This window comes from Paraphaeosphaeria sporulosa (genome assembly GCF_001642045.1).
Source record: "Paraphaeosphaeria sporulosa strain AP3s5-JAC2a unplaced genomic scaffold CC84scaffold_8, whole genome shotgun sequence".
Classification (NCBI taxonomy): domain Eukaryota; kingdom Fungi; phylum Ascomycota; class Dothideomycetes; order Pleosporales; family Didymosphaeriaceae; genus Paraphaeosphaeria; species Paraphaeosphaeria sporulosa.
The window spans coordinates 423,776-450,058 of NW_017253367.1; the positions used below are offsets into that span (position 1 = coordinate 423,776).

The 26,283-nt window shown below is 55.6% G+C and overlaps 9 protein-coding genes across 9 annotated transcripts; 5 read left to right on the forward strand and 4 right to left on the reverse strand.

The window, feature by feature from the left end:
- Positions 1-110: 110 nt before the first annotated feature.
- Positions 111-3,506, forward strand: CC84DRAFT_908601 (uncharacterized protein). Its single transcript, XM_018187856.1, has 2 exons — positions 111-1,229; positions 1,283-3,506. The coding sequence occupies exons 1-2, from the start codon at positions 293-295 to the stop codon at positions 3,280-3,282; spliced, it is 2,937 nt and encodes a 978-aa protein (XP_018033021.1). The 5' UTR covers positions 111-292; the 3' UTR covers positions 3,283-3,506.
- Positions 3,406-4,120, reverse strand: CC84DRAFT_908917 (uncharacterized protein). The gene is made up of 2 exons (XM_018187858.1): positions 3,909-4,120; positions 3,406-3,759 (listed from the first exon to the last, which is right to left on the reverse strand). The coding sequence occupies exons 1-2, from the start codon at positions 4,036-4,038 to the stop codon at positions 3,530-3,532; spliced, it is 360 nt and encodes a 119-aa protein (XP_018033022.1). The 5' UTR covers positions 4,039-4,120; the 3' UTR covers positions 3,406-3,529.
- Positions 3,750-7,033, reverse strand: CC84DRAFT_908701 (uncharacterized protein). The gene is made up of 3 exons (XM_018187857.1): positions 5,866-7,033; positions 5,484-5,663; positions 3,750-5,358 (listed from the first exon to the last, which is right to left on the reverse strand). The coding sequence occupies exons 1-3, from the start codon at positions 6,854-6,856 to the stop codon at positions 4,217-4,219; spliced, it is 2,313 nt and encodes a 770-aa protein (XP_018033023.1). The 5' UTR covers positions 6,857-7,033; the 3' UTR covers positions 3,750-4,216.
- A 299-nt stretch (positions 7,034-7,332) lies between these two features.
- CC84DRAFT_1166491 (uncharacterized protein) lies at positions 7,333-8,148 on the forward strand. The gene is made up of 3 exons (XM_018178973.1): positions 7,333-7,609; positions 7,662-7,922; positions 7,976-8,148. The coding sequence occupies exons 1-3, from the start codon at positions 7,377-7,379 to the stop codon at positions 8,061-8,063; spliced, it is 582 nt and encodes a 193-aa protein (XP_018033024.1). The 5' UTR covers positions 7,333-7,376; the 3' UTR covers positions 8,064-8,148.
- Positions 7,817-9,634, reverse strand: CC84DRAFT_1166492 (hepatocellular carcinoma-associated antigen 66). The gene is made up of 2 exons (XM_018178974.1): positions 9,523-9,634; positions 7,817-9,475 (listed from the first exon to the last, which is right to left on the reverse strand). The coding sequence occupies exons 1-2, from the start codon at positions 9,610-9,612 to the stop codon at positions 8,231-8,233; spliced, it is 1,335 nt and encodes a 444-aa protein (XP_018033025.1). The 5' UTR covers positions 9,613-9,634; the 3' UTR covers positions 7,817-8,230.
- On the forward strand, positions 9,407-13,462 carry CC84DRAFT_1124494 (calcofluor white hypersensitive protein-like protein). Its single transcript, XM_018175692.1, has 12 exons — positions 9,407-9,878; positions 9,933-9,978; positions 10,028-10,058; positions 10,107-10,146; positions 10,197-10,293; positions 10,342-10,674; positions 10,722-10,848; positions 10,929-10,970; positions 11,020-11,104; positions 11,153-11,198; positions 11,246-13,062; positions 13,150-13,462. Exons 1-12 carry the CDS (start codon positions 9,840-9,842, stop codon positions 13,303-13,305), a joined length of 2,859 nt encoding a protein of 952 aa, XP_018033026.1. The 5' UTR covers positions 9,407-9,839; the 3' UTR covers positions 13,306-13,462.
- Positions 13,434-15,233, reverse strand: CC84DRAFT_1261379 (uncharacterized protein). Its single transcript, XM_018185059.1, has one exon. The coding sequence runs from the start codon at positions 15,019-15,021 to the stop codon at positions 13,555-13,557; it is 1,467 nt and encodes a 488-aa protein (XP_018033027.1). The 5' UTR covers positions 15,022-15,233; the 3' UTR covers positions 13,434-13,554.
- Positions 15,234-15,646: 413 nt separating this feature from the next.
- CC84DRAFT_909029 (uncharacterized protein) lies at positions 15,647-19,948 on the forward strand. Its single transcript, XM_018187859.1, has 5 exons — positions 15,647-15,966; positions 16,130-16,729; positions 16,801-16,947; positions 16,999-18,738; positions 18,798-19,948. The coding sequence occupies exons 1-5, from the start codon at positions 15,802-15,804 to the stop codon at positions 19,899-19,901; spliced, it is 3,756 nt and encodes a 1,251-aa protein (XP_018033028.1). The 5' UTR covers positions 15,647-15,801; the 3' UTR covers positions 19,902-19,948.
- A 595-nt stretch (positions 19,949-20,543) lies between these two features.
- CC84DRAFT_1124502 (uncharacterized protein) lies at positions 20,544-25,741 on the forward strand. The gene is made up of 2 exons (XM_018175693.1): positions 20,544-24,124; positions 24,180-25,741. Exons 1-2 carry the CDS (start codon positions 20,678-20,680, stop codon positions 25,356-25,358), a joined length of 4,626 nt encoding a protein of 1,541 aa, XP_018033029.1. The 5' UTR covers positions 20,544-20,677; the 3' UTR covers positions 25,359-25,741.
- Positions 25,742-26,283: the final 542 nt, after the last annotated feature.

Genomic DNA, 26,283 nt, shown 5'->3' on the forward strand with positions numbered 1-26,283 from the left:
TGTCTTGAAGTCAACTTTGGCAGGTTGATGACTTGCTGTATATGGTAGCTCTGAGAAACTTGCGTGGGGACTATAATGATGTTAGGATATGCGAATCTGAGATATTACTGAATACTCACTCGCTCTGTAGCCGTTCGCAACAGGGATCATGACTTCCCGCCCGCCAACTCCGACCTCTGCCGGCGCAAGGCCATAGCTTGTGCCTTTGTGATCAAGTACAGCCTCGCCCTTCTGCACCTTGTCCATTGCCAATTGTCTGAGGTCCTTCAAGGAGACGCCCTCCGGCGCGGTTATGTGCCATATTTGCTTTCCGTCGAGGTTTTTGAAGATGTTGGTGATCGCCGAGGAGGCTGCGCGCTCTGTAGATGCAGCCTTAAAGTCCTCGGGCGGGACAAAAGGTCGCGCTTGTTGGAATGTGACGGTCTGCGATTGTGAATGCGCGGTCCGCGCGTCCGCTCGCTGCTGTGGTGGAGCTGCCTCTTCCTCCGACTCGTCGCTTGAGTCACTCGAAACTTCAGTGCTGCTGTCGCTATCCTCCTTCTGCTTCTTTTGCGCCTCCCGCTGCTGTGCCTGTTTCATGTCCGTCTCCGCGTCATCGCTGCTCTCTTCCGAGCTGCTGCTGGCGCCCGCCTCTTCAGTTAAGACCTGCTTCGGCGCAGGCTTCTTCGAGACCGCAGCGTCCTTGGTCGCTGTCTTTGGGGTATCTTTCTGCTTCTTCTTTGCTTCCGGTGTCGGCTTTGCTACGCCATTTGTCTTTGGTCTGTGGACTGCGATGTTGATCGACGTCTTCTTTTGTGTATCGCTCGGCTTATTTGCGACCTCGTCTGACGAATCGTCGCTGTCGCCAACCAGCTCATTGCTCAATTGGCCCTTCAGTTTTGCACTCTTCGGGGTAGGCACGGGTATGGGAGTTTTCTTGGAGCTGGGAGCTGGTATGGGAGTCTTCGTCTTGGAGCCTGGCAGCGGCACGGGTGTTTTCCGGGGTTTGCTCATGGCGAATCTCAGAGCAACTTGCGCGCGCAAGTTGGAGTTGCAGCGTTTCGAACTTTTTGAAATTCCGCCGGGGATGCCCCATCGGCGCGGAACACGCTTACCCGATTTGTGCGCGCTAAAGAAAACAGTGCAACTACTTTGTCACTGCGACCTGTCTGAGCATCGCCGCGCAACATCGAAAATGACTGGGAAAAGGAAGAGAGGCGAGGCAATTGCTAAGGAGATACCGGAAATAGGTAATATGAGGCGCCACATTCCTGTCTTTGCTTTCAAAAACTCACTTATACAGCACCTCACAATGGCATCGCAAAACCACTAAGCGCCATTGCAGCTGCAAGACTGAAACTAGAACAAGCTGCTGCTCCAAAAAGCACCACAGACAGTGTGAAAGAAGCGCCACCAAGCCCACTTGCCGACTCAACGGCATCTGAGGCAGAGTCCGAACCCGAGGACATTTCTCTCGTTCCGCAGAACTTCAAGCTCAGCACGTGGCGGAAAGCCAAGTCCACAGTTCTCTCCGACACTACAAAGGAGTTGACTATTGTCCTGGACAAGCATGCTACTGCCTCGTTCGTTGGATGCTTTGATGTCAAAGTCCTGAAAGGGGCGGTACATATCAATGGCGCAAACTTGGGCGCTACGTCGAACGGAAGCAAAGAGGAGGAAAGCGTGCATCGTGTTTATGTGCCATCCACGCATCCGATCACCAAGATTAGAGGATTGGATCGCACAAACCATGTTCAGTTGCGGAGTTGTCGAAAGCCGACACCGTTTGCAGATATTAACCCGCTCTTCGCCAATATCTGGAGTGGGGACAGAGACGGCGACAAGAGTAGATCGTTCACTGGGGTAAGTTGGTCGAAGTTCCCCTCGAGAGCAACGTTAAAGTCTAGACAGGTGATGGAAACCGACGATGATCCCTTGGGACGACCCCTAGTCCCAGAGCACGCTCCAGAAGACTGGCTTCGCTCAATAGACGACATCTCTACTGCCGCATCGACTACCTTCATTGTCGGCAGCCCAACCTGCGGAAAGTCGACTTTCGCCAAAAGACTACTTAACCGCTACCTCACCGGCTTTGGCAAGACAGCCAAATCTGTCCCCGCAGTATGCTATCTCGACCTCGACCCCAGCTCCCCAGAGTACACGCCCCACGGCCAGATCTCCCTCACGCTCGTACGCGAGCTCAACCTCGGGCCAGCCTTCACCCATCCCACCACCACCCGAGGTCGCACAAACAACAACTCCACAATCGCCGCGCACGTGCTCCCCCACCAGGACCTCACAAACTACGAAGACCACTTCACCGCCTGCGCCTCGCACCTCGTCCAAACCTACCGCAGCCTCCGTCTCGCCGGCCCCTCACCGCCCCTCATCATCAACACCTCTGGTTCCCTCTACACCGCGCACTTCCCTCTCTTCACAACACTTCTGAACGTCACAAAACCATCCCACATAGTCCATCTCTACGCCAAACCCTCTATCTCCGCCGCCACCGCAGAGAACCTGCACACCCTCACCCTCCTCGCGCAAAAAACGTCCGCAACGCTGCATGAGCTATCCGCTCAAGCCCCCATCCTGCCCCAGCCCCGCACACCAGCGGAACTAAGGGCAATGCACATGACGTCCTACTTCCACCACCTCTCCCTCTCCCCTTCGTCCTCCCAACCAATCTACACGCCCTCCCCGCTTACCACACTCACCCCCTGGACCCTCTCCTACACCCCCTCACAAACGAGGACGCAGGACATCCTCGCCCTCCTCCCACTCTACGAGCAAGAAGTTCCCGCCTCCACCCTCCTCACCGCATCGAACGGGTGCATCCTGCACATCGTGCGCACCACCTCGCCTCCCGCCGTTCCGCCGCGCCGCACGCCGAAGAGCAAGATCCCGTACTACGAACACGACGCGGAGACGCACCTCCCGCCGCTCCTTTCCCCTGACGCCACGGAAACAATATGCACTGCTCTGCTCGTCGGGGTTGACCCGCGCGCCGGCGAGCTGCACATCCTCGTCCCGGCGCCGTTTGAGGACCTGCTTCCCAGCCTGGATGCAGAGACCACGGTGCTGGTTGCGGGATGCGCGGATACACCGGAGTGGGCGTACGTAGAGGGTGCGTATGCGGATGTTTCGCGGCGGCGGCGGGAGCTAGGTTCGCGAGCGCAGTTTGCGGGGCTGGAAGTGCTGGGCGAGGGGGTGGAGAGGGGCCCGTGGGTTGAGCGGGGAGCAGTGGTGGAAGGGATGGGGTATACCGGGGCAGTGAGGAGGGTGAGGCGATTCCTTGGGTAGGTAGAGAAATGGAAGCAGGAAGGAAGGAGATGCGGGATCGGAGGGTGGATGGGCACTTGTAGGCTTGATGGTACGCGAGATTGGTAGGAGTTGGATTGGAGATGTGTCTACGCTGACTGTATCATACACCGGGCCGAAGTGACCCATGTCAAAAACCATTCCTCGCGTTCACGAAGCGATGAATTAAACCACTGTATTCTCAAGAAAGCTCCTCGTACAAATAGCCCCCCAGCCTCACTCGCTGATCTCACACCACACCCCCGAAACAAGGCCGTTCCAGTCCACCTATCGCCCATGAGTCAAACGCAATAGCCGCACAAAACTGCCAGAAATGCCGCCCAAGTATACAAATGCCGCGCTCGCAAACAAGACAAAAAAGTATTAAACACAAAAAAAAGAGACAGTAGAAGCCCAGCGAGCCACGCCAAGAAAACCCCAAGACTGTTCCTAGGGGGCCAGACGCAGAGGTTGCGGAAGCTTCAGGGAAGATGGATTGGGGGAACCAGGCTTAGAAGTAGAAGACGGGGACAGGGTCGGGCCCGGGGCCTTAGTGCCGACGAGTTCGCACTCCACACCAGGACCCGTGAAGTGGTCTGCGTAAGAGCACTTTTCCAAGTCGCCGCCACGTGGTGCCACCGCTATAAGAGGATCTCGAGTTCGGCGCGGCTGTTCTAAATTCCGGATGATGACGCCACCGGGTAGTTGCTGAGCGACAATGGCATGGAACACACGTCGGTAGGTGTGAGGAGGTAGCATGATCAACCGGCGTAGAAGGTCGCCGTCGTGCGCGAAGGCTGGACTGTACTGGGATGGAGGTACAGTGCAGCGCTCGACGTTAAAATCAACAAGTTCGGAAATCCGAGGCAGCAGAATGTCGCGATTTTGAAGCAGGCTGGTCGGAGCGGGGTAGCTACGAAGTGTCAAACGTGCGCTCCTATCGTTGGTACTTCGCAAGCTGGGCCATGATCTCGGCCATGTCTGGGACCTTAGCCCCCTGTGCTGATTGGCTAGCATATTGCGTGTTCTGGGGCATCGCATATTGGTTGGTGACCGGCTGGTTCACCGGTGCCTGGCCAGTTGACTGCGACTGCTGAGGCGGGTAGGGAGCACCGTATTGTTGTGCTGTCGGCGGATTGTACGCAGGAGCGGCGGCAGGAGTCGAGACAGAACTTAGCAAGCGCGCAAGATCGGGCGTGATCGTAGGCTGAGCTTGTGGTGCCTGTTGTGCACCGTTGCCAGACATAGCTCCGAGAAGTTGAGATAAGCTGTTCGGGTCCAGAGTAGAGATGAGATTGGATAGATTAGGTGGGTTCGCTGAGTTGGTCGCCGGCATAGGGGGAGCATAAGGGTTCGCTGCAGGAGCACCGTACGTCTGACTGTATACAGGAGGTGCAGGCTGCTGTACAGGGAAAGAACGACTCTTCTGCTTGGCATCGGCCACCAGCGCAACAGCCGTAGTTGGGTCCAGATCGGTGTACTCGTTGAACTGGACGTTGTCGTTTCCACGACTCCGGTCGAAGAGTTGCACATCGATCTTGCCTCTTGCCAAGGAAGCACTGTTCAGCCTGACGATTGCAAGAACACCCTCAATGATCTGTCTTCTAACGACGGCGCTCTCATTAAGCCGTGGACTCAAAATGAGGACATTGACGCGGAGACTCGCACGCTCGAAAGTTTCTTCGACCCATCGGATAAAATCTCGCGGAAGCCCTTCGTGAAGGACAAGTACCTGCACATCAGGAACCTCGTGTAGGGCCCGAAATGGGAGCGGCAAGTCAGGAGTTGAGGCTCTTCGAGGCGATGGACTGCGGTATCGACGGGGTGACCTGGAACCACTGCGTCGACGCCGATATCGATCGGGACTGGAGTCTCGCACACGGTAGCCCTGGTTCCTGCGAGGCGAAGGTGACCGTGTGGGCCGGTAGTCGTCGCGAAATCGTCGATTGTCGAGGGGAGAAACAGGGTTTGCGTTTCGACCACCGCGATTATACTCGGGGGAGCGTGAACGTCGTCGGCCAGCATCGCGGCCTGGCTCGACCTTCTTGGTGTTCCTTTGCGGCTTGGAGATTTCGAGGTCTGGTGCTGTCAGCCTATGCACAATTCAAAGTTAAAGGGCGATAGTCCACGGCATGCTACCCAAATGGGGACAGTAGACTGCAGTTCTACTTTGGCCCGCCCGTGACATTTCGGAGAGGACTTACGCATCTTCCTGCCGCGCACCTGCTGCCCTTGTTCCGCTCGTAGAGCCCGAGAACACGACTCAGCAGTGAGAAACTGGACGAATCCGTACGCCTGCTTTATCGAAATTTGTGCCAGATCACCGTGCCGGTGGAACCGGTGGAATATGTCTCGCTTGGTCACCTTTTCGGTAGGCAGGTTTCCTGACGAACAGGTCAGCTTGCTGCAGAGAGATAAAAGATGGGAAGACTGCGGGAGCATGTCGACCCAGTGCTTAACGAGTGTACAGAAAGACGATACATCAGCTTAGCATCAGTTGCTAAACATTCCCCTCGATTGTATACACCGGCGCGGCACACGAAACGGAGCCTTCCACTATCTCCCTGACATGGACAGTCTACTTACCAATGAAGAGCCTAGAGCCCATTGGGAACTGATCCCATTGTCCGTCGGTCACGAATCGGCGCTCCTGCTCGAGGAAATCTTCGTACTTCTTGTTCACTTCGGGCGGCCAACGAGAGTCTTCATCATCTCCGAGTGACGCGCTACGGCTGTAGTCTTGGTTGTGTCGCTGACCGTAGCCTGAAGAGGCAGATGTAGCCGTTGGACTCATCTTATCAGCGCCTCCAACAGATCCGCCACCTCGTATGTTTAACGGCTGTAGCTGGGTGGAGCCTCGGTGGCTGCTGTGTGGATGGAAGGACCGGATGTCATCATTGGGATTATAGTTCGGATGGGTTGACGGTTTTTCTTGCGGCGGCGGTCGTGGAGGCAGGTTGGGGGCGGCTGGGAGCGATGAGGGAGCATTGGTGGACTGCTGGGAGGGCTGGGGAGGCACATTGGGTGGCGCATATTGGCTAGAGCCCGCGCCATTTGCTGGTGTTGACAGCTGATCAAGCAAGGCCTGGACATCGACGCTCGTGACACTGGAAGACTGGGCTTGGGTGTTCTGCTGGCTGGCATACGCGTTGGGGTTAAAGGCATATGAGTTGCGGTTGTCTTGAGCAGGCGCATGGTTTGCGTCACTAAACGGGGCTGAAGGCTGTGTGAAATTGTGCATTGCAGAAGTATCTTGCTGCCCAGTCTGCCCTTGCGTTGCGAATCCTTGGGGGACACCAGCGCCTACAGCGGGTGCATTCTGCGCGTTCTGCGAGGCATCGGCGTAATACGACGTGGTAGAGTTTGCGCTCGGCGTCTGTGTCTGCTGCGGATACTGTTGGTATGAGACGGGAGTACCTATGCTCAGTGCGGGCTCGCCGAGCATCGGGTCCATCTGCTTCTCAAGAATGGGGATGTTGGAGGGCGATGGATGGTGAAGGGGCTTGGGTGACTCAGGTGTCAGGGTGTTGCCGCGAAAGTGGTGCGCGTCTTCTGGAGGGCTTGGACTTGATCGCATGTATGCGGACCCAGGCGCAAGGCGCGTCAACGGCGAGCCGCTGCCTCAATACATCTACAAAGCTGCGCGCGCACAGCGACAGGAAGGGGAGGCAGGCAGTGCACCGCAGACGGGCGGGGTCTGTGTCTGTACGAGCAGCAGATCAGTATGCAGAGCGCCAGCCAGGACGCGGCACGGCGGGCAACGGACGAGTGTGACGGGCGGCGCAGTGCAGAAGAGAGGAAGAGGCTGGGCGGCTGCGGGCGTGCAAGAATGGAGGTAGCTGGTTGAGGCGAGCAATGGGCGGCAGTGGTGAGGTGGGAGAGACGAGGCAGGCGCAGAGGCTGTTGAGGGCAGGAGCGTGGTGGGGAGCGAGATGACACAAGCAGAACTTGAGAGCAGCCCGCGGACCAGCAGCTTTTCTTTGGCCAGCCTTGCCCAGAGCAGCTCTAGCCCAGCAGCTAGCGCCCTGCAGCGGTCCGCAATTTGTTCGAGCTGCTCTCCTCCGCAGCATTGCATCACGGCGATTTCACCGCACAGCATGCTGCGTGCGCGCTTCCCCGCCGCCAGACGGTCGTTGACCGCGCGCCCGCTGCTGCCCGTCGCACCGCTTGTCCGCTTCGCCTCAGACAGGAGCACCAGCGACGCGAGTCCTGAGGAGCTCCAGGCTGCGCGCAGGTGGCTCGCCCAGCTCCATGCAGAGACTATTCCCAAAAGCATTGGCGAGTTAAGCTTCAGCAGGTCGTCCGGACCCGGCGGCCAGAACGTCAACAAGTATGCTCAAGCTAGTATCAGTTCGTGTCGTTCGGCGCTAAAATGATTCAAGAGTGAATTCTAAAGCTACCCTGAAGATGCCCCTCAATGCCCTGCTGGACCACGTGCCCAGCGTCCTTCATCATGAGATAAGGGCCTCGCGCTATGTCGCTGAGCGGTCCAGTGCCATCGTCATCCAGGCTGACGACAGTCGCAAGCAAAATGACAATGCCCACAGCTGCTACAAGAGGCTCTATGAAGCCATTGTCGAGGCGGGCCACGCTGCCATTCCCGGCGAGACGTCGGCCGAACAGGCGAAACGCGTCAAGGATTTGTAGGCCTCGTGATGCCATGAAAATACCTAGAAATCCAGCTAACACGTAGCAGACAAAAGTCTGACAACGAACGGCGGATCAAGACTAAGAAGCAGCATAGTGCCAAGAAGAGCTCGCGAAGAGGTCGTGGCGACGATTGAATAGGCCATCCGTCGACCCTGCGTCTCATTATGCAGGTTCCGCTTCGTATCATGGTCTTGAAGACACCAAATCGCTGCTACCTCCGAAAGTAATCTTGACAGCTGTCAACGTAGTCACCTGACCACCGAAGGATTGACGGTGATGTGGCGCACTGACTCTGCCGCACTCAGGTGTTCAAGGCAGCATGGAGCTGCTGCAGGCGTTCGTTAGTGCCCAGTCGCTTTAGGCTTGATTGTACCAAATATCTTGCATCTTCTTTTTTTCCTTCTCGTTTCAATGCCTCCGCCAGTGAAGAAACACTATCACCACTGCCGTCGCCCGTCTCCTCTAGAAACCCAGTGAACTTTCGCAACTGCGAAGACAAGACCTTCCTGACCACTGGGTCCATGTCCTGCGCAACCCGAAAGGATTGCAAGATCTGTCGGATGGTGATGCTGGACAAGTGGCGCTTATGGCTCGGGTGTTGCGCAATGGCAGCGTTGAGCGTATCTAGAGCACCTGCGAGCACCGTCGGGAACTCGGGAGATGCCGGGTGTAATCCGAAGAACGGTAAACGGAAAGCGCACGCGGCGGCCTGGACCGTCTCCGCAGCATTTGAACGCATGAAGCCCTCGACATGCTGCAGGATGCGCGTGACGCTGGGTACCTGATCGAACTCGACAAACATGTCGAAGAATCTCTCTGCAACTGTGGCTTTGCCGTCGAACTGCTTCATTGCTGAGTCAAACACTGCTATGGGTATAGCTCCTGTCAAGATCGGTGCAGAGGCGAGGTTTTGCAAGGCCACCTCGTCCACGCCATCGTCCTTCAGGCTAGGGTTGACATCTTCGGCCGTTACTTCGGGCAGAGCGATCATGTCCTCGTCATCCTGGTCTTCTTGCTTCTTCGTGCGATCCATGTCCAACCCTAATATCTTTCTCCGTCCTGCTATTTTTCCGATGTAAATCGTCTCCAACTTGGCGTACTCTATCCACAGCTGCTCAGAGTTCTTGCAAAACCGAAGCCCTCGCTGCATGTAGCTTCGCGCGTCTGTAATATCTGCCTGGCTTTCCATGAAATAGTTTGCAGCATAGATCCACAGTTCCGGCTTGGTGGGGTGCAGGCGCACAACCTGGGTGAAGATCTCATTTAGTCTCTTGTAAGCCTTGTCCTTGCGCGCGAATTCGATGTATTGCATCCAGAGTCCCAAGTCGCCCACGAATTTCCTCGTGCCGCGGTTGTAGAGGGAATAGATCGTCCGCTGGCCGCTGCCACGGTATTTCACACCCAGTCTCTTTATGCGCTTCCGCCGCAACGCGTTTACATTCTTCTCGAACTCGATGTAGCGCAGCCAGTCGGAGGGGTGTGAGCCGCGAGCATTGACGATGTGCTCGAAATCCGAGCGTTTTCTTGCTATCGAGCTGATCTCTTCCTGGCGAACGTTAGCATGGTTGCGCAGGCTGGATCTGGGCCACCAACTCGTGAGAAAATCTGTTTTCGCTCGAGATCGTTGAGCTCCTCGGCCGACTGCTCGAGAAAGAAGCGCGCCTTGTCACTCGGTCCCGACATGGTTGCGTTGCGCGTGTGAAGTTGTTCCACAAAAAAAAGTTGAAGGTTTACGTTTTAGGTCCCGCCTCGGCTCGGAACCCTGGGCCTGCCAAGATCCCAGCACCGGACGTCAGGTAAACACTTCAGGGGAGCGTGCCAGCTTACGCGTGGAGGAACACACGACGCTCGTTCTTTTCTTTCTCTTCACATAGCGGCGACCCAATCCGAGGTTCCGCAATTCCCCAGGCATGCCGCCAAAATACAGAGACAGCGACATCGTCGCAAGTGTACGCAGTCTACACCCTTGAAGCTCGGGTCCGTCAGTGCTCACCATCTCACAGTTCAATGGTAAATGGATTTCGTGGCTGCATACCGCTGTGGCGTACAGTATGTCGCACCGTCTCTCACTCAAAGCTATAATCTAATTCATGTGAAGCTGCATTTATCGGTGCATTGGCTGCCGGCCTGTAGGCATCCCCGACCATCCCCGCAAGCTCTCGTCTAAACATCCCCAGCTCTCTCCATTGGCACAAAATTGTACAAAATGAGTTCTATGTCAGTCTCTACACAAGTCGTAGCCTTGATACAGGCTAACAAATGCGTAGGGCTGGCCGCAAGAGTGGTTTCCGTCCGTCTCGGCCACTATCGGAGATCACTACCCAGAACGATCGATCTTCCAGCTGTTCATTGCCCTAACGTCAGGTAGACAATAGTTGTGCCACATCAAGAAAACACGCTGACGAGGCATAGGTCCGCGATTCGCCCTTGTAGGGTTGTGGTACGTTCTCACCCGCCGACCGAACTCGACGCTCCCGAAATTCATCCTTGGAGTTGGAATTTTCCGGACGTTGACATGCGGCGGGTGGACATACATCACTTCCACCGATGACCATGACTGGCACGACATCTTCATGATCTCATACTTGGTCTCTACGATCCCGTGGACGTTCGGCGTAATCGCCATGAGTCCCAAGAATCCCACAGCCGTTCAATACCGCAAATACTTCTCCGGGACTTTCTACGCCACAATTCTTCCGCTGATTTACTTCTTCATACAGCACAAAGTGCACCATGTGGCTGGAGGTATGTCTATCCCTCTGTATAATTTGGAAAGTGTCTGACGATTGTAGCCTACACCATCTATTCTTTCTTCGAGTGGGCGCTGGTACTCCTCGACGTCGGGTTTGACGCTGTTACTATGATTGAGTTCCAGAACTTTGAGATTCAGGTCAGAGATCTCAAGGGCATAAGCCGCGGGTATGTCCGACCGCTCCCCGAGTAGATAGCTGATTAATGCAATATATTGTGACCCGATTCTGATGCGATTTGAACTCTAGTGCTGGCAACAAAGTCGTCGCCGACGCTATTCTCGAGAAGGAGTACGTCCCCAGACCCTCCCGATCCACAATGCGATTGACACTACAGCAGAAAAAATAGAGAGGCCCGTGCTGTCTTTGACAACCGCTTTTCCTGGTTCGGCCTGCTCAATGCAGCAGCCGATGTGTACACTGGGGTAATTCTCCGTGGTGCCCACTTTGAGCTGCTGTGCTAACCCACACAGTTCGTATTTTGGTCTATGCTGACCTCCCTCGGATTGTGCGTCTGGTGTAAGTGTACCAGAGTCTTGGGGAAGTGAAATGCTAACACTATGAAGACTTCCCTCTATGGCACATGGGCATCTCCGGCTACGAGGTCTTGGTGATGTGCACAGTTTCCCCCTTTCTCCTAAGCATCAGACCTCTGCGCTACATCTTCACGAAATATGTCCGCATCTGCCACTTGCTCTCGCTCTCCGGCCTTCTCGCATACCTTATCAAGGACCCTGCCAATCGTCTCTTCGCCGTCGGGTTCGGTGTGTGGATGTCTTGTCTATCATGGGCTGCCACCTTCTATGGAGAAAGGTCGCAGACTCACCGTCTTGAGGCACGCATCTCGGCTTTTGCAATTGGTTTGATCCTCTCCAGTCTTGCCAAGTTCGCCTTTCATACCAACAATCCCATCTGGCCTATAATGCATGGACCAAACGACGGTTGGAACAAGACTGGCTTGGCTTTGGCTGTTGTAGCCGTGTTGGTTTCTACTCGTTCTACGGCAAGCTCTGGAGCTGACCTTCCGGCCCCGGGTCCCACCAAAGGCTCAGCAACACTCACCGCTTTCGGTATCGCTGGACTCTTTTTCAGCATGCACTCTCTCCTCTCCGACTCCAGCACTATGATTCTCTGGGTATGGGAAGGCTACCCCGTTCGTGGTCCGCTTGCTGTGCCCCATGGCGCCGTCACCCTCCTCGCCATGGGCTTTGGTCTCCTCATCGGTCTCTTCACGCCGTCGCTCGCTCGTTCGTGGGTATTCTACGGCATCGGCTCTGTCGGCGCTGCCGTCTTGACCACATCCAAGCATTGGACCGGCTACTACGGCGCACTCGTCCTTGCAGTGTACACCATGGCCGCAGCACCTGTTCTCCTAGGCCAAGCAGCACGCCACTCTCCCGCCAAAACCTTCGGCATCGGGTTCCTCGTGTACAACTTCCTCGTCTTAGCCCACGTCTGGATCGTCGCCTACGCCTTCGTCCCCGGCGGCCCCCTCATGCGAGAGCACACCGACTGGGTCATGAGCGCAATGATGCTCTGCATTGGCGCGGGCGTCTTCAGCCTCTCCGCGCAACCCCCCTCCCCTAAAGCCAAAGGCAAGCCCACAGCCCCCAACCCCGCCGCCCGCAAACAGCGCGCCTACTACGTCTACGTCCTCCTCTTCCTCGAGCTCCTCGCAATCTCCGTCGCCTACCTCCGCTTCCCCTCGTACAACTACACTCCCTACCACCCCGAAACCAAGAGCATCACCGCTGGCATCTGGACCATCCACTTCAGCCTCGATAATGACATGTGGAGCTCGGAGCGGCGCATGCGCGACGTGATCCGCGAGCTCGAAATCGACGTCATGGGGCTCCTCGAGTCGGACCTCCAGCGCATCATCATGGGCAATCGCGACACGACGCAGTTCCTCGCCGAGGACCTGGGCATGTACGTCGACTTCGGGCCCGGCCCGAACAAGCACACGTGGGGCTCGGCGCTGCTGTCTAAATTTCCGATTGTAAACTCCACGCACCACCTCCTCCCCTCGCCGGTGGGCGAACTCGCGCCCGCGATCGAGGCCACCATCGACGCGTACGGCGAGCTGGTGGATGTCTTTGTGTTCCACTCGGGGCAGGAGGAGGATCCCGAGGACAGGCGGCTCCAAAGCGAGTATCTGGCTGCCCGCATGAAGGCCACCCCACGCCCCGCGATTCTGCTAAGCTACCTCGTGACGAAGCCGCTGCAGGGCAATTACCACACGTATGTGGGTGAGAAGAGCGGGATGCGGGATATCGATCCGTCCGACTGGGACCGCTGGTGCGAGTATATCCTGTATAAGGGGTTGCGCAGGGCGGCGTATGCAAGGGTGAGTCGGAGCACGATTACGGATACGGAGATTCAGGTAAGCTATCCCCTTCCCTCGCCTTTCCCTCTTGCTGCTTTGGGGTTTGCGCGTGGGTAACGAAAGTGTGTTGACGTGTGTGTATAGGTTGGAAAGTTCGTCGTGGGGCAGCCCGAGGGATCGAATGATATCATTCCGGAAGAGCAGGTACCGGAGGGACTAAGGTTCCCGGCTTTGTTTAGGGGGCAGGGTGTGCGCGGGCATCGGTACCATGTTTTCGATGAGCCGCGGTACTACGCGTAAGAGCAGAATTTTGTATGGATATTTTAGGGTGGAATGCAAAATGGGGTGAAGGAAGTTTAGGTACTGCTCAATGTAAGTACGTGTATGATACGAAAAGAGGAAGAATCGCTGGAACGCAAGTTTGAAAAGGATGTCGTTGTAAAATGCAATATCTACCAACCCAGTCACTCCCAACATGCAGTGAATGACTCGGCCACTCCCAATACAAAGCATCCCAGCGTTGAAGCCGCATACGTGCTTCATCTCCCCCTACTCTTTCGCCTCCTCGGGCGGCGGAAGCACAACAACATACTCTCTCTCGCTCCCCGCAAACTTCAGTATATCCTTATCCCTCAGCTCCAAGTACCGACTCGTCTCAACCCGCTCCCCATTCAGTACCGTCCCATTGCTGCTCTCCAGATCAATCAAATACGGCTTGACCTTCCCTCTCGTCTTCTTCACCCCATACTCGTCCTCGACCGTCTTCGTCACATAGCGGAACTGCACCACGGCGTGCTGCCCGCTGCTGCTCGGATGCTCGAGCACGTAGTCGACGACCTTGGCCTCGCGCCCGAGCAGCCAGCAGCTTTTGGAGCCGAGCTCGATGCTGTCGACGACGTCGTCGCCCTTGAATACGACGATGCGCCAGGCCTGGGAGGGGGGCGGCTTGCGCGCCTCGGGGGGCTCGTGGTATTTCAGGCTGATTTTTGTGCCTTCGACTTTGTTGGCTGCTTTGGCGAGGAGGCCGGTGGGCTTGAAGTTGGGCTTTTCGAGGTTGGCGGGGGCGCCGCCGTATTTGGTGGGGGGCAGGGCGCTGGTGTCGGTGCCGCGGAAAGAGATTTCTTGGTCGGGGAGGGGGCGCTTGGAACGCGGGTGGGGGGAGGGCGAGCGCGATGGGGAGGACGTGTGTTTGCGGCGGCGTTTGGGGGGCGGGGAGGACGAGGGGGAGCGGCGCGTGACGGGGAGAGGAGAGCGTGAGCGACGTCGGTGACGGTCTTTATCACGAGAGTGCGAGCGGGCGCGTCGGCTGCCGCGATCTCTGGAGCGTTTCCTCTCCCGTGAACCATCGCGTCGGCGCTCGGTGGAGCGTTCTCGGCGCTTCTCTCTGTGACGGTCCCTCGAGCGATCTCTGCCCTTGGACATGTCACGCTCCCGTGAACGGTCTTTACCTTTCGACCGGTGGCTCTCCCTCGACCGGTCTCTGCCTTTCAGTCTGTAGCTCTCCCGTGACCGGTCTCTGCCTTTCGTCCTCTCCCTCTCCCGTGGCCGATCTTGGTCCTTCACTGGATCCCTGTCCCTTCTGCTATGTCTGTCCTTCGAACGGTCCCTCTTCCTCTCCGTCGAGGCTTCGCGCGGCTTCCGGTATGGCTCTGGTGATGCCTCACAATCGCGTACGGATCGGGCAGGCTCGACTGACGCGTCCTTTGATTTTGCCTTGGGCGACCGCTCTGGTGGTGGACTGTCCCTCCGGCTTCTTGGGGGCGGAGACGCGCTTTCCTCGCGTCCCTCCCGACCGCGAACAAGTGGTGGCGAAGGTCTTCCGCCCCGCCCCCTCCCTCGTTGTGGCATTGGCGAGTGGTTGCTACCATTGTGCCTCCGCTCCGGTGGTGGTCCACGCGTGTCCCATGGCCGGCGGTTGAGCTGGGCGGGCGGCGCAGACTGGCTGCCCTGGCCCTGCTGCAGCTGCCGGGTAAGCGCGACACGGGCGCTGTACGGTGAAAGCTCACGTTCAGGCATGTTTTGCGTTCATGGATTGGTCTGGTGCGTTGCTGGGGCGTGGGTCGCAGGTGAGTTGCCGCGCCGTAGGGCGTAGTCGGCGAGCGCGCAAGCTGAGGTGCGTCGACTAAGCGCGGGGAGTGCCAGGGACGCGGTGCTGCCGCATCGCCGTGTTGCGCGTCGGTTGTGAAGACGCACGTTGGTCACGTTGTTTGCGGCGCAAACTGTGTGGAAGCTTGCGCGCATCGAATCAATTTCTTGACGAAATGACGCTACGCGCTCGGACCCACCAGGGGGCTTGCGGGGAGGTGCGACTCGCGACTTGTGCACCCCCGCCGGCAACCACCACAATGCACCGCACAAGGACGTCTGGAGGCGTGTGGTACCGTGACAGCCCTCGGGCGGCTCTTTTCGAGGCCCGCGTCTCCAAGGCGATCATCAGCGAATCCAAACCGTTCCAGGCTCGGTTCGCGTGCTCGGGGAAATGCTGAAGCGCCGTCTTACTGTGCATATGGGGCCATATGCGTCTCTCGGACCAAATGGGGAAACGCTGTACATAGCCGCCATAGGTAGTCGCCGCAATGTGGTGGCTGCGCAGGATTAACCCTCAAGAAAACCATCGGTCCTCCAAGACTCTCGCGCGCAATGCAATTTGGCTGCTTTCCTCTGCTTCACTCTCAATCGCGCCGTCCTCACTACTGTCGTTTCTCTCGCGCCGCCTACACCTTCCGTCTCATCTGATCATCTAATGTCTACTTCGGCCCCCATACACGCTCCAGAGGCTTAGCGCCAGCAACATCGATGGCACCCACATCGAGATCCAAGTTCTTCTCATGGGGCTCCAAGAGCGCCCGGCATCAATCCACCCAGGAAACCTACTACCGCACTGGAGGCCTCTTGGAGATTGATACGAACATTGAAGCCAAGAACCAATTCGTGCAATGCGTAGAACTGGACGATACCAAGGTAAGTGCCCACCGTCGTAGGCGATGCGCTGTCAATGCCTTGGGTCGCGTCGTCTCGTTGGTCTACCACCATCGACGTGTCACCCTACAGGGGCTGGACGTGCATCCTGCATTCGCGTGTGGTCATCTCCCATTGGCTTGCATGCCAACTGACATCTGCACAGGATACAACATGGCGTCGAAATCTAAAGAACCTTTCCATCGTACCGCCAAACTATATCACTAGCCAGAGTCCCGACTCAGCGCTTCAGAATGACGTCCTGGTCAAATCGGCACCTAATCTACTCGCCGTCTTCGGTGACACTACTTTTCATGCTACTTCTGGACTGAGCCCTACCACGTGCATTACATCTAAATATTCTCTTCCGCCATCGCCAGCGCTACCTGCAGAGCTCCCGGGGTGCTTTCCCTTAGACAACCAGGAGCATCCGGCTCCAGCTACCCAACCACCTGAAACTGATGCAGAATCCGTCCACAGCAGCGCAGTGACGAGTGTCCGCAGCATGTTCTCCTTGAGCTCGGGCAACGCTAAGACTGGCCCGTCAAAGGTGCCGCAGCATAGGAAAAGTGCGAATGACTTGCAGAAACGGTCGAAGCGACCTAGTATGATTGCTTCGCCATCCTCTACCGATAGTAGAATCACAACATTGTCAACTTTATCTAGTGACAACGCGAGTAGCGCTAATTCGACGAAAACACGAACAGGACCTGACACGATTTTAGAAGGAAAGCAGTGGCATACTGTGGAGGAAGTGACTATCAAGGTAAGTCAGGACTGCGCGCAACCCGCATACCTCAGATCCCATCTCCAAGAGGCCGTACTGACCACTTCCAGCCTATTACAAGAAAACAACCAACGGCGCGTACTAAACAGTTAGATGAACTCAAGGCAACGATTACAACGCAAGACCAAACAATCTCAACGTTACAGTCCCAGTTTTCGAGCTTGCGAGCGTCCCACGATGCACATGTCAACAGCCTAGTCAGTATTCGGTTCGCGGTCGACGTCGATACATGCACTCACACAGGTCAGGTCAATGCGCATGCTGCGGAAGTCTCAGCACTGAAGGACTACACGAAGTCGCTTGAAAGTCAACAAAAAGGTCTTCACCATGCATCTAGCAATCATCTCTTATTCATGTTGGATACCACGGATAACCCGCTGTCACCAAAGCGAGGCACCCCATCATCCTCAGCCGGAAGTACACCTGCAGGCTCGATCCGCTCGTTCAAACCATCCCACGATAACTCTAGATCCCCGCTGCGATCGCGAACCAATGCCGAGATGGAAAACCTCAAGAAGAAGCTGAGCATGGCAAAGAAGCCCGAGACTGGCAATGGAGACGCAGTGCGCGAATTGAACCTATACAAGCAAAACAACGAAGCACTTCAGAAGCAAGTTGAGTCACTGATGAAGAAGCTCAACCACTCTGAAGAAAGGGGACGTGAGCAGCAGCGCATGCTTGAGGAGACGCAAAAGACTTGCGACGAGTGGCAAGAGAAGGCAAGCAAGGCCGAAGACCTGAAGAAAAGTACTATGGCTCTGCAGAACACCATTGACCATCTCGAATATCGACTGGAGTTGGCCAATGTTGACAAGGTGGACGCAGAAGAACAACTGCTCAACATACAATCACACAGAACTCCATTTGATCTGAAGTCGCCCAAGGTGCAAGTCCCCGATCATCGACAGAGCACACGCACGAGCATGAGCACTGTATTTGCGAACGATTCTCCAATCAGCCAAGACGACCAGGAGCCCACAACGTTATCCGCCTTCATCTCTCATATCGAGCGACTGCAGGAGCAGGTTCGCGTGAAGGACATGCAGATTACGGAGCTCGACGCGGACAATAAGCAACTGCGTATGAAATACAACAAGTTGCGCAACGAGCACCGAGAGTTAGATCTACAGTCCGACATACAAGATCAGCTCCTCAAGAAAGCTAAGCAAAATGAAGCTCATATTGAGGAGCTGCGTACCGCGATCATCAAACGCGAGGCTATGATTGGCGAGAAGAGCAAGGCACTGCAGCAAACCGAAAGACAACTGAGCCATCACAAACTGCTCCTAGAAGCCGAAATCCGACGCCATGCGAACCTTACGCTTCTCGCGGATGCTCAAGGCAATCCCCTCCCTGAGCTAACTTCCCTGGCTTCAAAGGACGACATCGATCGCTGGGTTGAACGACTTCAGAAGCAGCTCAACAAAGACAAAGCGGAAAAATTTGGCCGCAACGCTGGCAATGAGAGCACAATTGAAGCTCTCCGCCGAGAAAACGAGTTCTATGTTCGGGAGATCATCTACTACAAACTCGACTGCAGGGGCTACAAGTCAGACATCAAGAAGCTCAAGAAGATCGCTGCGCAAATGGGAGGCCACGATAGCCGACCCGACGATGTAGAGTCTCCTGACCCTTCGGTGTCCAAGTCCGCGGAAACTCCTGCACCTACACAATCTCTGTCGGTTGCGCCAAATCTTGAGGCTTCCACATCGCCATCCCCTGTCTCCACTGGTCCAATCTCTCTCACCATTCCATTGACGCAGCGCATGACCCCTCCGCCGTCTGAGCTTACTCCCGCGCCCTCTCCAACTGACAAAATCAAGCGGACAATCAAGCGAGTCCCATTGCCGCTCGACATCAACATGCCATTGACTCCCCGGACTCCTCCCATGAAGGCTGCCAACTTGGCGAACGAGGCCGATAATATCGATCCGGGTATTTCACCTCGGTCGGTAGCACGGCTGTCTCCAGAGCGTCGGAAGCCTACTGTATGGGACACAGCCCTGCCCTGATAACCCAGTAAGTGTAGCGTACTAACCATTTCTAGCCTCCGTCTCCAGACCAAGAAAAGTTTGGAGAGCTGGCAACAAACTTTCCTCTGAACACGCCTGCGGCTCCAACGATTCATGCCCGTAGAAGTATGAGCGATTCCATGATCCAGTTCTCCCTGTCGTCATCTCAATCAAGCTCATCTTCAAAGGCTGAGATTGGCGTCATACCTATTGGGACACGAGAACGCTCAGGATCCGCCCCCGAGCCTCCAAAAGGCAAGAGCATCCCGGAACGACCGCCTCGGCCGCGTTTTGGTCTCTTTGACACAGACTTGAGTGACGGCACCCCGTTCCGAATACAGACGCCTCCAAGAACAAACGTGTTGGCAGAAGCAATGCGCAATTCTCCTGACCAGGCAAGATCAAACCGACAGCCTGGCACAGGCAAGGTTCCAGCTCCGTCAGGTTTCGTAACTATCAAGTCACCTCTAGGTGAGCCCAAGAGCGACCCAAGCAGCCCGATTATCGAGTCGGCGGTTCCTGCACCGTTGCAGTTTCGATCTCGCGAGAGCTCTACAAGCTCAAGTGCCATCGCCTCACCACCGCGCCGACCAAGCACGGCATCAAGCTCAAATATTCCCTTTGTTATTGCCATGGGCTCTCCTCATAACCCGGCCTTGATGTCACCACATCCTCGGGTGCCACCCACGACATGCTTCATCACAGCAAAACGAAACGTGGTTTCACCGACCCTGAGGACAGGCTTGGGTGGCACGATGGCCTCTACTACGCCAGTCACATCACCGACGTCACCCACCAAGCCCTCCAACCAACCGTACTTCAGCAGCGTTCTGCCTTCGTCAAGGGCACACTACATGCATACCAAACCAGCATCTGCACCACCCACACGGAGCACTAGTCTTTCTTCGAGTTTCGCGGCACCAACTGCGGCATCTCGGTCCAGGACGATGACCTCGGGCCACGCACGAAATCTCAGCGCAAGCTCCATCAGGAACGCGATCAATCTACCCGCTAGAATCGACTCCATAAAATGGAGGGGCAAGTCGCGCAAGGACGACATCGGCCATCCAACACCGCTGTCGAGTCCTTTCGACACGGAGCGTTCGACGCCGGATAAGCATATTGGCAAAGCCATATAACACTCTCGCTCTTGTCCCTTTGTTACTAGATTTTTGTCCCTGCCATATATCTGGCATTTCTTGTTCATTGTTTTCAACTTTACGACGTTACGATTTACGACTCTCTTTTCTCAGCTGGCGCGGGATACAGGGCGGTGCACAGGGCCTCTGTATGGATATAATTGGATTCGGGGTACGGGCTGGCAAGGCACTTTGATGGCTCGTGGATTATACCAAGCCCGGGCGGGCATTCATCTCTTCGCATTGAACGCAAGCTTGTATCTCTTTCATCTGTGGTTATTTCCATCACCTGTCCACTGTAGACAGAACCGTCCATTATCAGGGGACGAACGTTAGATAGATGTGGAGAACCGTACATTCTCAATCCATCCTGCAGTCGTATCAGTCCGTGCTCCGCGCGAGTCGCTCCAGAATGCCTTGTCCTACGCCTTGGAGATCCTGAAGCCACGTGCATTGGCGCTAGGCGTTTGCTTCATATCTGCTATTGTGATGCGGCTGTTGCTATGCGGGTCAAAACGAATAGGAGTCCTGTCAGGTCCAAAGAAGCAACCGAGACGAGTGGAGCTGACGCCATGGGCTGGCTCAACGCTCTGCTAAAACGCCGCACGGACCTACAACAACACGAGGCGCGTTTCGCTGTCACGGCAGGCAGGGAAACCGCAGCGCAACGCAGCTTCCCAGGTCCAGTACGCCTCCAACCATGCTAATGGTCACGTCCCTGCGATACCAACACACACGCGACGACACTCGACCGAAGGCGCCCCCCGCCGCCCACCATGGCGTCCGCGCACGACGATGCGACTCCGTCAACGGCTGATGCGCCGCGAACACAATCGCTAGAAACAAAACCCTCTTTATTTCAGCTGCAGTACGCCCTTGAGAAGCATGAGAGCACCATGCACGACATATCAGAGGCTGAAGATGTCCGCTCCTTCGAAACTCCCGACGCCGACCTGCCTCCACTGCCTGCCGACGACGAAGACAGCTTCCTCCATGCCGACAACGTGGCCGACACCCAGCTGCACGACAACGACAGTGCGCTTATGCACAGCGAGATGGAGCGTCATCTCATGCACATGGAGTCCAGCTTTCTGATTGACCCCGAGGCATCGGTCACCACAGACGCTCCTCCGCCGGCAGCAGCAGACGACACTTACCTGTTCGGTGGCTCCCCAGGGCACTCGCGACCAACGTCCAAAGCAGGCGAAGAAGAAAACCGGGCCGAACCACCGACTCCTTTCCACGACTCCCACGAGGGCGACTCTTCTGTCCTGTCGAACGAACCGCCAACGCCGGCGGGCGCCTACAAGACACCTGCAGTACGCCGATTGGATATAAATGACGAATCGATGGACTCTGGCGTTTCCACGTCCGAAGTCATGCCCTCCTCACCCTCGGCCGACGCTGCAAAGCGCCGCATTAAATCATCGGAAACGATCGATCAGGGACAATCAGTGGACGAAGACAGGGACGAGTTAGCTGCGGCTGAAGATGGCGACGAGCAATCCGAGCAAGACATCTCAATCCTACCCGAACTGCCAGATCTGCGATCACTTAGAGACTACGACGATTCCCGCCGACCGACTTCGAGTGCCTCTACCGTGAAGGCTCCACCAGATTTTACCGCGACTGACGGTGGGGATGGAGAGTCTTCTTTCGGAGACCGCCATGAACTCAGCACCGAGAACATGCGGTTGTCCGCGTCGCAAGCCCCGACAACCGCTCTGAAAGTCGGGAAGAGGCCGAGTTTCTTGTCAAATCGTACATCCAGCCAGCGATCATCACTCTCTTCAATGACCAACCTCTCCAACATGTCCGGAGACAACGGAAGCACTGTCAGCCTTGGAGCAGACTACGCTCTACAGTCAGGCGGTTCGGCGCCGCGCTCTTCGGCTCCACGCAACATTGAACTCTCAAGATTACCAAGTCTGGGGAGCATAGCGTCTTCAATGTCTGGGTACAGTGATACTAATCCCTGGGATAGGATGCGCAGCATCAGTTCAAATTCCTTATCAGCACTTCTGCATCAGGACCCCAATCTAGAACCATTAGAAGAAGAAGCGCCCGGCACCACTACCCCTCCAGAGACACCGCGTGCTCCGAATGTGAAGATCATACCTCCAACTGACACTGTCATTGCCAGGCATGTTCAAGACATCCAGGTCCCAGATACTGTTGCACGCGAGTTCCGGCAAAAACACGGCGATTCGCCAAAGAAGCGACACACGGCGACGCCATTCACCCGAAACAAGCACAATTTGACGCTCAAGGAACAGAATAGTAAGATTGACAAGTTGAGCAAAGAGAATTTTGACCTCAAGCTCAAGATCCACTTTCTTGATCAGGCGCTCCAGAACAGATCGGATGAGAATGTGCAGGAAACGATCAATAAAAATGTACAGCTGCAAACCGATCTTGCGAACGAGAAGAAAGAGAACCAGTCACTGCGCAAAAGACTCCGGGATCTCGAGAGGAGACTGAAAGCACAGGACGATGGGGCGACCAGCAGAGAAACAATCAGTGGGGACGAGGAAGACAGAAGCGACGGTGATGTGTCGAGATCTGCACTCGAAGAGGAGATCGAATTCCTCCGAGAACGTCTCGAGACAACAGAAACGACGATCGAACAGTGGAGGGAAGAAGCGCTCCAGAAGGAGGCCGACAACAGACGTATGGCCGATTATATTAGGACTATGAATGAAAAGGGTGTCGTGGATGAATCGGCAGGTGTCAGCGAGGCTATCAACATGTGGAAGGAAGATTTCGAAAACGAACGCCTCCGACGCGAACAGGCGGAAGGTCGGTTCGCGCAGGCCGAAGCTGAGCGCGATCACCTTCAGAAAGAAGTGCAGCGCCTTCGTGAAGAGCATTTCTCGCAACAATCGCATCACTCCACGACCAACAACCACATCAAGCACGTTTATAGCAATCGACATCTACGCTCGACGATGACCACCCGCTCGAACGCCGGATCGGACTTCAATGAACAACAAGCTATTTCTTCCATGGGCGGCACTAGCGGTACGCTAGTAGAGCATTTACAAGTTGACAACGAGAAGCTGCAGCGCGACCTCCATGCGCAAGCATCCATGCTCACCTCTCGTAGCCGCGAGAATCAACGATTACGGGAGGAGAATGAGGGTCTCAAACTTACCATTCGAAGAGGCGACGTGCAGTCTATTGCGGGGGACAGTATCCTGGAGCGCTCAATTTCCCGCAATCATCAACGCTCTGTTTCACGTGGCAGTAGAGATACGCGGGCTACCCAGATCAGCGAGCCTGTGCGCGATCAAGAACGCGACGATCTTGAAGCCAAGTGTGCGTCCCTCCGCGACGAACTCTCGCAGACGAAGCTCCAGTATAAGGAGCTTGATGATCAGCTTGTCGGCCACCTTGACCTGCTCGAGCAGACCGAACTCAAGGTGCAAGAACTTCAAAGAGAGCTTGACGCTTCGACAGAGGATCTACAAGCGCTGTCAAATGAACGAGACGAGATTCTTGAAGGCTTGCAAGAGAAGGATCAGGAATGCGAAGACGTCAGGCAACAGGCTCTATCGACAATCCAAAGGCTTGAAGCCGAGATTGAGCAGAAGGAACTGGAGTGCAATCGTCTTCTGATTGAACTTGAGAACATCACGGAAGATTTCAACGCTCTGCAGCACGAGATGAAGAATGTCAGCGAGAGCCTGATGCAGCTTGAAGACGACCGGGACGCCAGCATGCGCAAAATCCAACACCTTGAGTCGGAGCTTGATGACGCCAACCAAGAGCTGGTTAGGCAAGATAAGCTTCTTTCCGACGAGAAGGCGAAGAACGAGAAGCTCGACATACAGCTTGAATCATGCCAAGGCGAGATTGACTTCCTACGTGAGGAACAAGAAGGCGACAAGATCAAGATTGGCGAGCTTGAGTCGACGCTGAATGCAGCGCAGATCACAATACAAGACGAAAAGGAACGACATCGTGAACTAGAAGAACGCATTGCAGAAGAAAGACGTCAACGAGAGGTCCTGGAGAGTCAGGAAAAACAAGAGGTGGACAAGGTCATCACTGAACTCAATACACAGCTTGCGAAGCTCAAAGAAGAGAATAGGAAACTCCGCAAAGGCCTCTCAAGTAAAGAAGTTGAAGCAGCTCAGTGGAAACAGCGGCTGGACGAGCTTGAGAGCAATCTCCGGGAGGCCCTAGGTAACCTTAACGGTACCAGGGCTAGTTTGTTGAAAGTAAGTGGCCCTCCGCCGCGGCTAACCCAAGTTGTCCTCTAATAACATTGTACAGGACGTTCAGAAACTGCAGCGCGATCTTGAAGAAACTCAGCAAGAACTTGACAATTCACGGCAAGACCTGGCGGAGAAGGATCGACTTCTTCGCAATCGTGATGCGTTATTAGAGAGCACCGGTCTGGAAAGTCGTCGTCTCTCCGACATGCTCGAGAAGGAGAGGCAAGCCCGCCGACAGGACCAGGCTTCTTTCGAGAATGTCAAACGCGGGCAACAATCCGTCACCCGAACCATACAGCAACATGAGACTCGGGTACTGGAGCTTGAAACGCTCCGCAGCCAGGACAGACAGAAGCTCCATACTTTGGAGAAGAAATACCGCGAAGAGCTGCTAGAACGGAACAACCTGCTTTATGCTCTTTGGAACCGACTTTCGACTCTGTGTGGTGGAGAATGGGCTCGCAACCACAGCCTCGTCAATGGCGAATTGCCGTCTATGGAGGTAATATCAAAGAATATACAGGGGTTCAACAAGAACATTATCCTCGCTGTAAAGTACGTCGAGGGGATTGTTGGTGGTTTCCGTCAGCGAATCCGCAGTCTGGATAAAGATCTTACCCGCGATTATCAAACGCTCGAACACACTCTCGATGTCAGATTAAAACGCCTTGATCAAGTCGAGAAGCTCGTGCGTGCGCAGCGAGACTCCATCGGTCGGCCGAGCACTGTCCGTGGCGGTGTCGTCGAGCTCAACACGCAGGAGCTTAACAAACTCCGTCAGGAGAATAAGACTCTCCGTACAGAGATTCAGACCCTCCGCGCCATACAAGTAACAACCCAGGTCTCACCTGGAGGCTCTCGTTCCAGCTCGCCCAACTCCAAGCGCGCCAGCGTAGCAGCCACACTGCTCCGCCACCATTCCACATCTGCGGTTGAAGGCATCCAGAAGCAAACGCCAGACCACCCGTATCCCCAAGCCGGGCCACTACAGCATAACGAGCAGAAGTGGATCCATCGGCTTAAGGAGCTGGAGCGGCGCTTGAAGGCTGAGCGCGAAGCACGGCTGCTGGATCGCAGCGGCGCGAGGAAGAGGCTGGAACAAAAAGTGGAGGAGAACGCGGAGCTCCGGGGTATGCTTGAGCGGGAGCGAGAGCGGAGTGGTAGCGTCGTTCAGTCCATGGCGGGCAGCGTGAGCGCAAGTCGGAGCAACCTCGGGGTAGAGGAGGATCTGTATTAGTATTGCATTGTATGGGGCTTTTTGGGCGTCCTTGTGGGGTAATGTCTATGAGTATGAGGCGCGTCGTCGTTATCATGTATTATCATTTCTGTCAGGGAAGCGAGGAAGTCAAGGCGTAGGCTTTTCGGGCGCTTTAAATGATTCAAGAGACGGTTTGAGTGTTGTAGGATTCATGAACAGTACAATGGGATGGTTATGATGCAAGACCGGGCGTTGACATAGGAAAGCACGTGGTGTTTTGTCACGGGATATCTACCGCCAATGCAAGGGAACTTCGCTCTAGTTTTCGAGGACGTCGAAACCTATCACACATCAATTACTCACCCACTTAACCTATCAACTGCATTGCTTGGCTTCCTTTCCTGTTCTACAATAGTTCTTCTTTTGCCTCCTCACATCACGAGCTTTAACGCAATCGCAAGGCACGCGGCGTATCGCTCACAAACGCGCTTGCCTCCAATGACCACTTTCTCTCACTAAGTTGTAAGTCATGATACTTCATCGGGCACAGCCCGAGTCGCAACTCGTGCCATACCGCCGCGTCAAGAAGCCGTTGTCAAGTATGTCATAGTCTGTACAATTTCCACTAGAACTTTGTTTGAACTTGTTTGAACCTCGAACATGCCGGCCTCTCCCTACCACAGACACAACGCTCGCTCAGGTCGGAGATTGGCTCGATCTTCTCGCACGCCTTCCATACGTCCACCGTCCTCTCACCCTTATCAACGCCCTTCTCCAGGCTTATCGGCAACTGCAACTGCAACGCCACTCTGGGGTCCTGCACTTTGGACCAACTTGCTCCTAGCCGGAGGGGCAAAGCGTAGAACTCCGACACCGCGATTCAAAAGCCGCGCTGCCCTACCTGTCTCACCGTCACGGTCGCGCCTGCCGCGTAATCGTCGCAACAAAACGCCGGCTTGCTTCC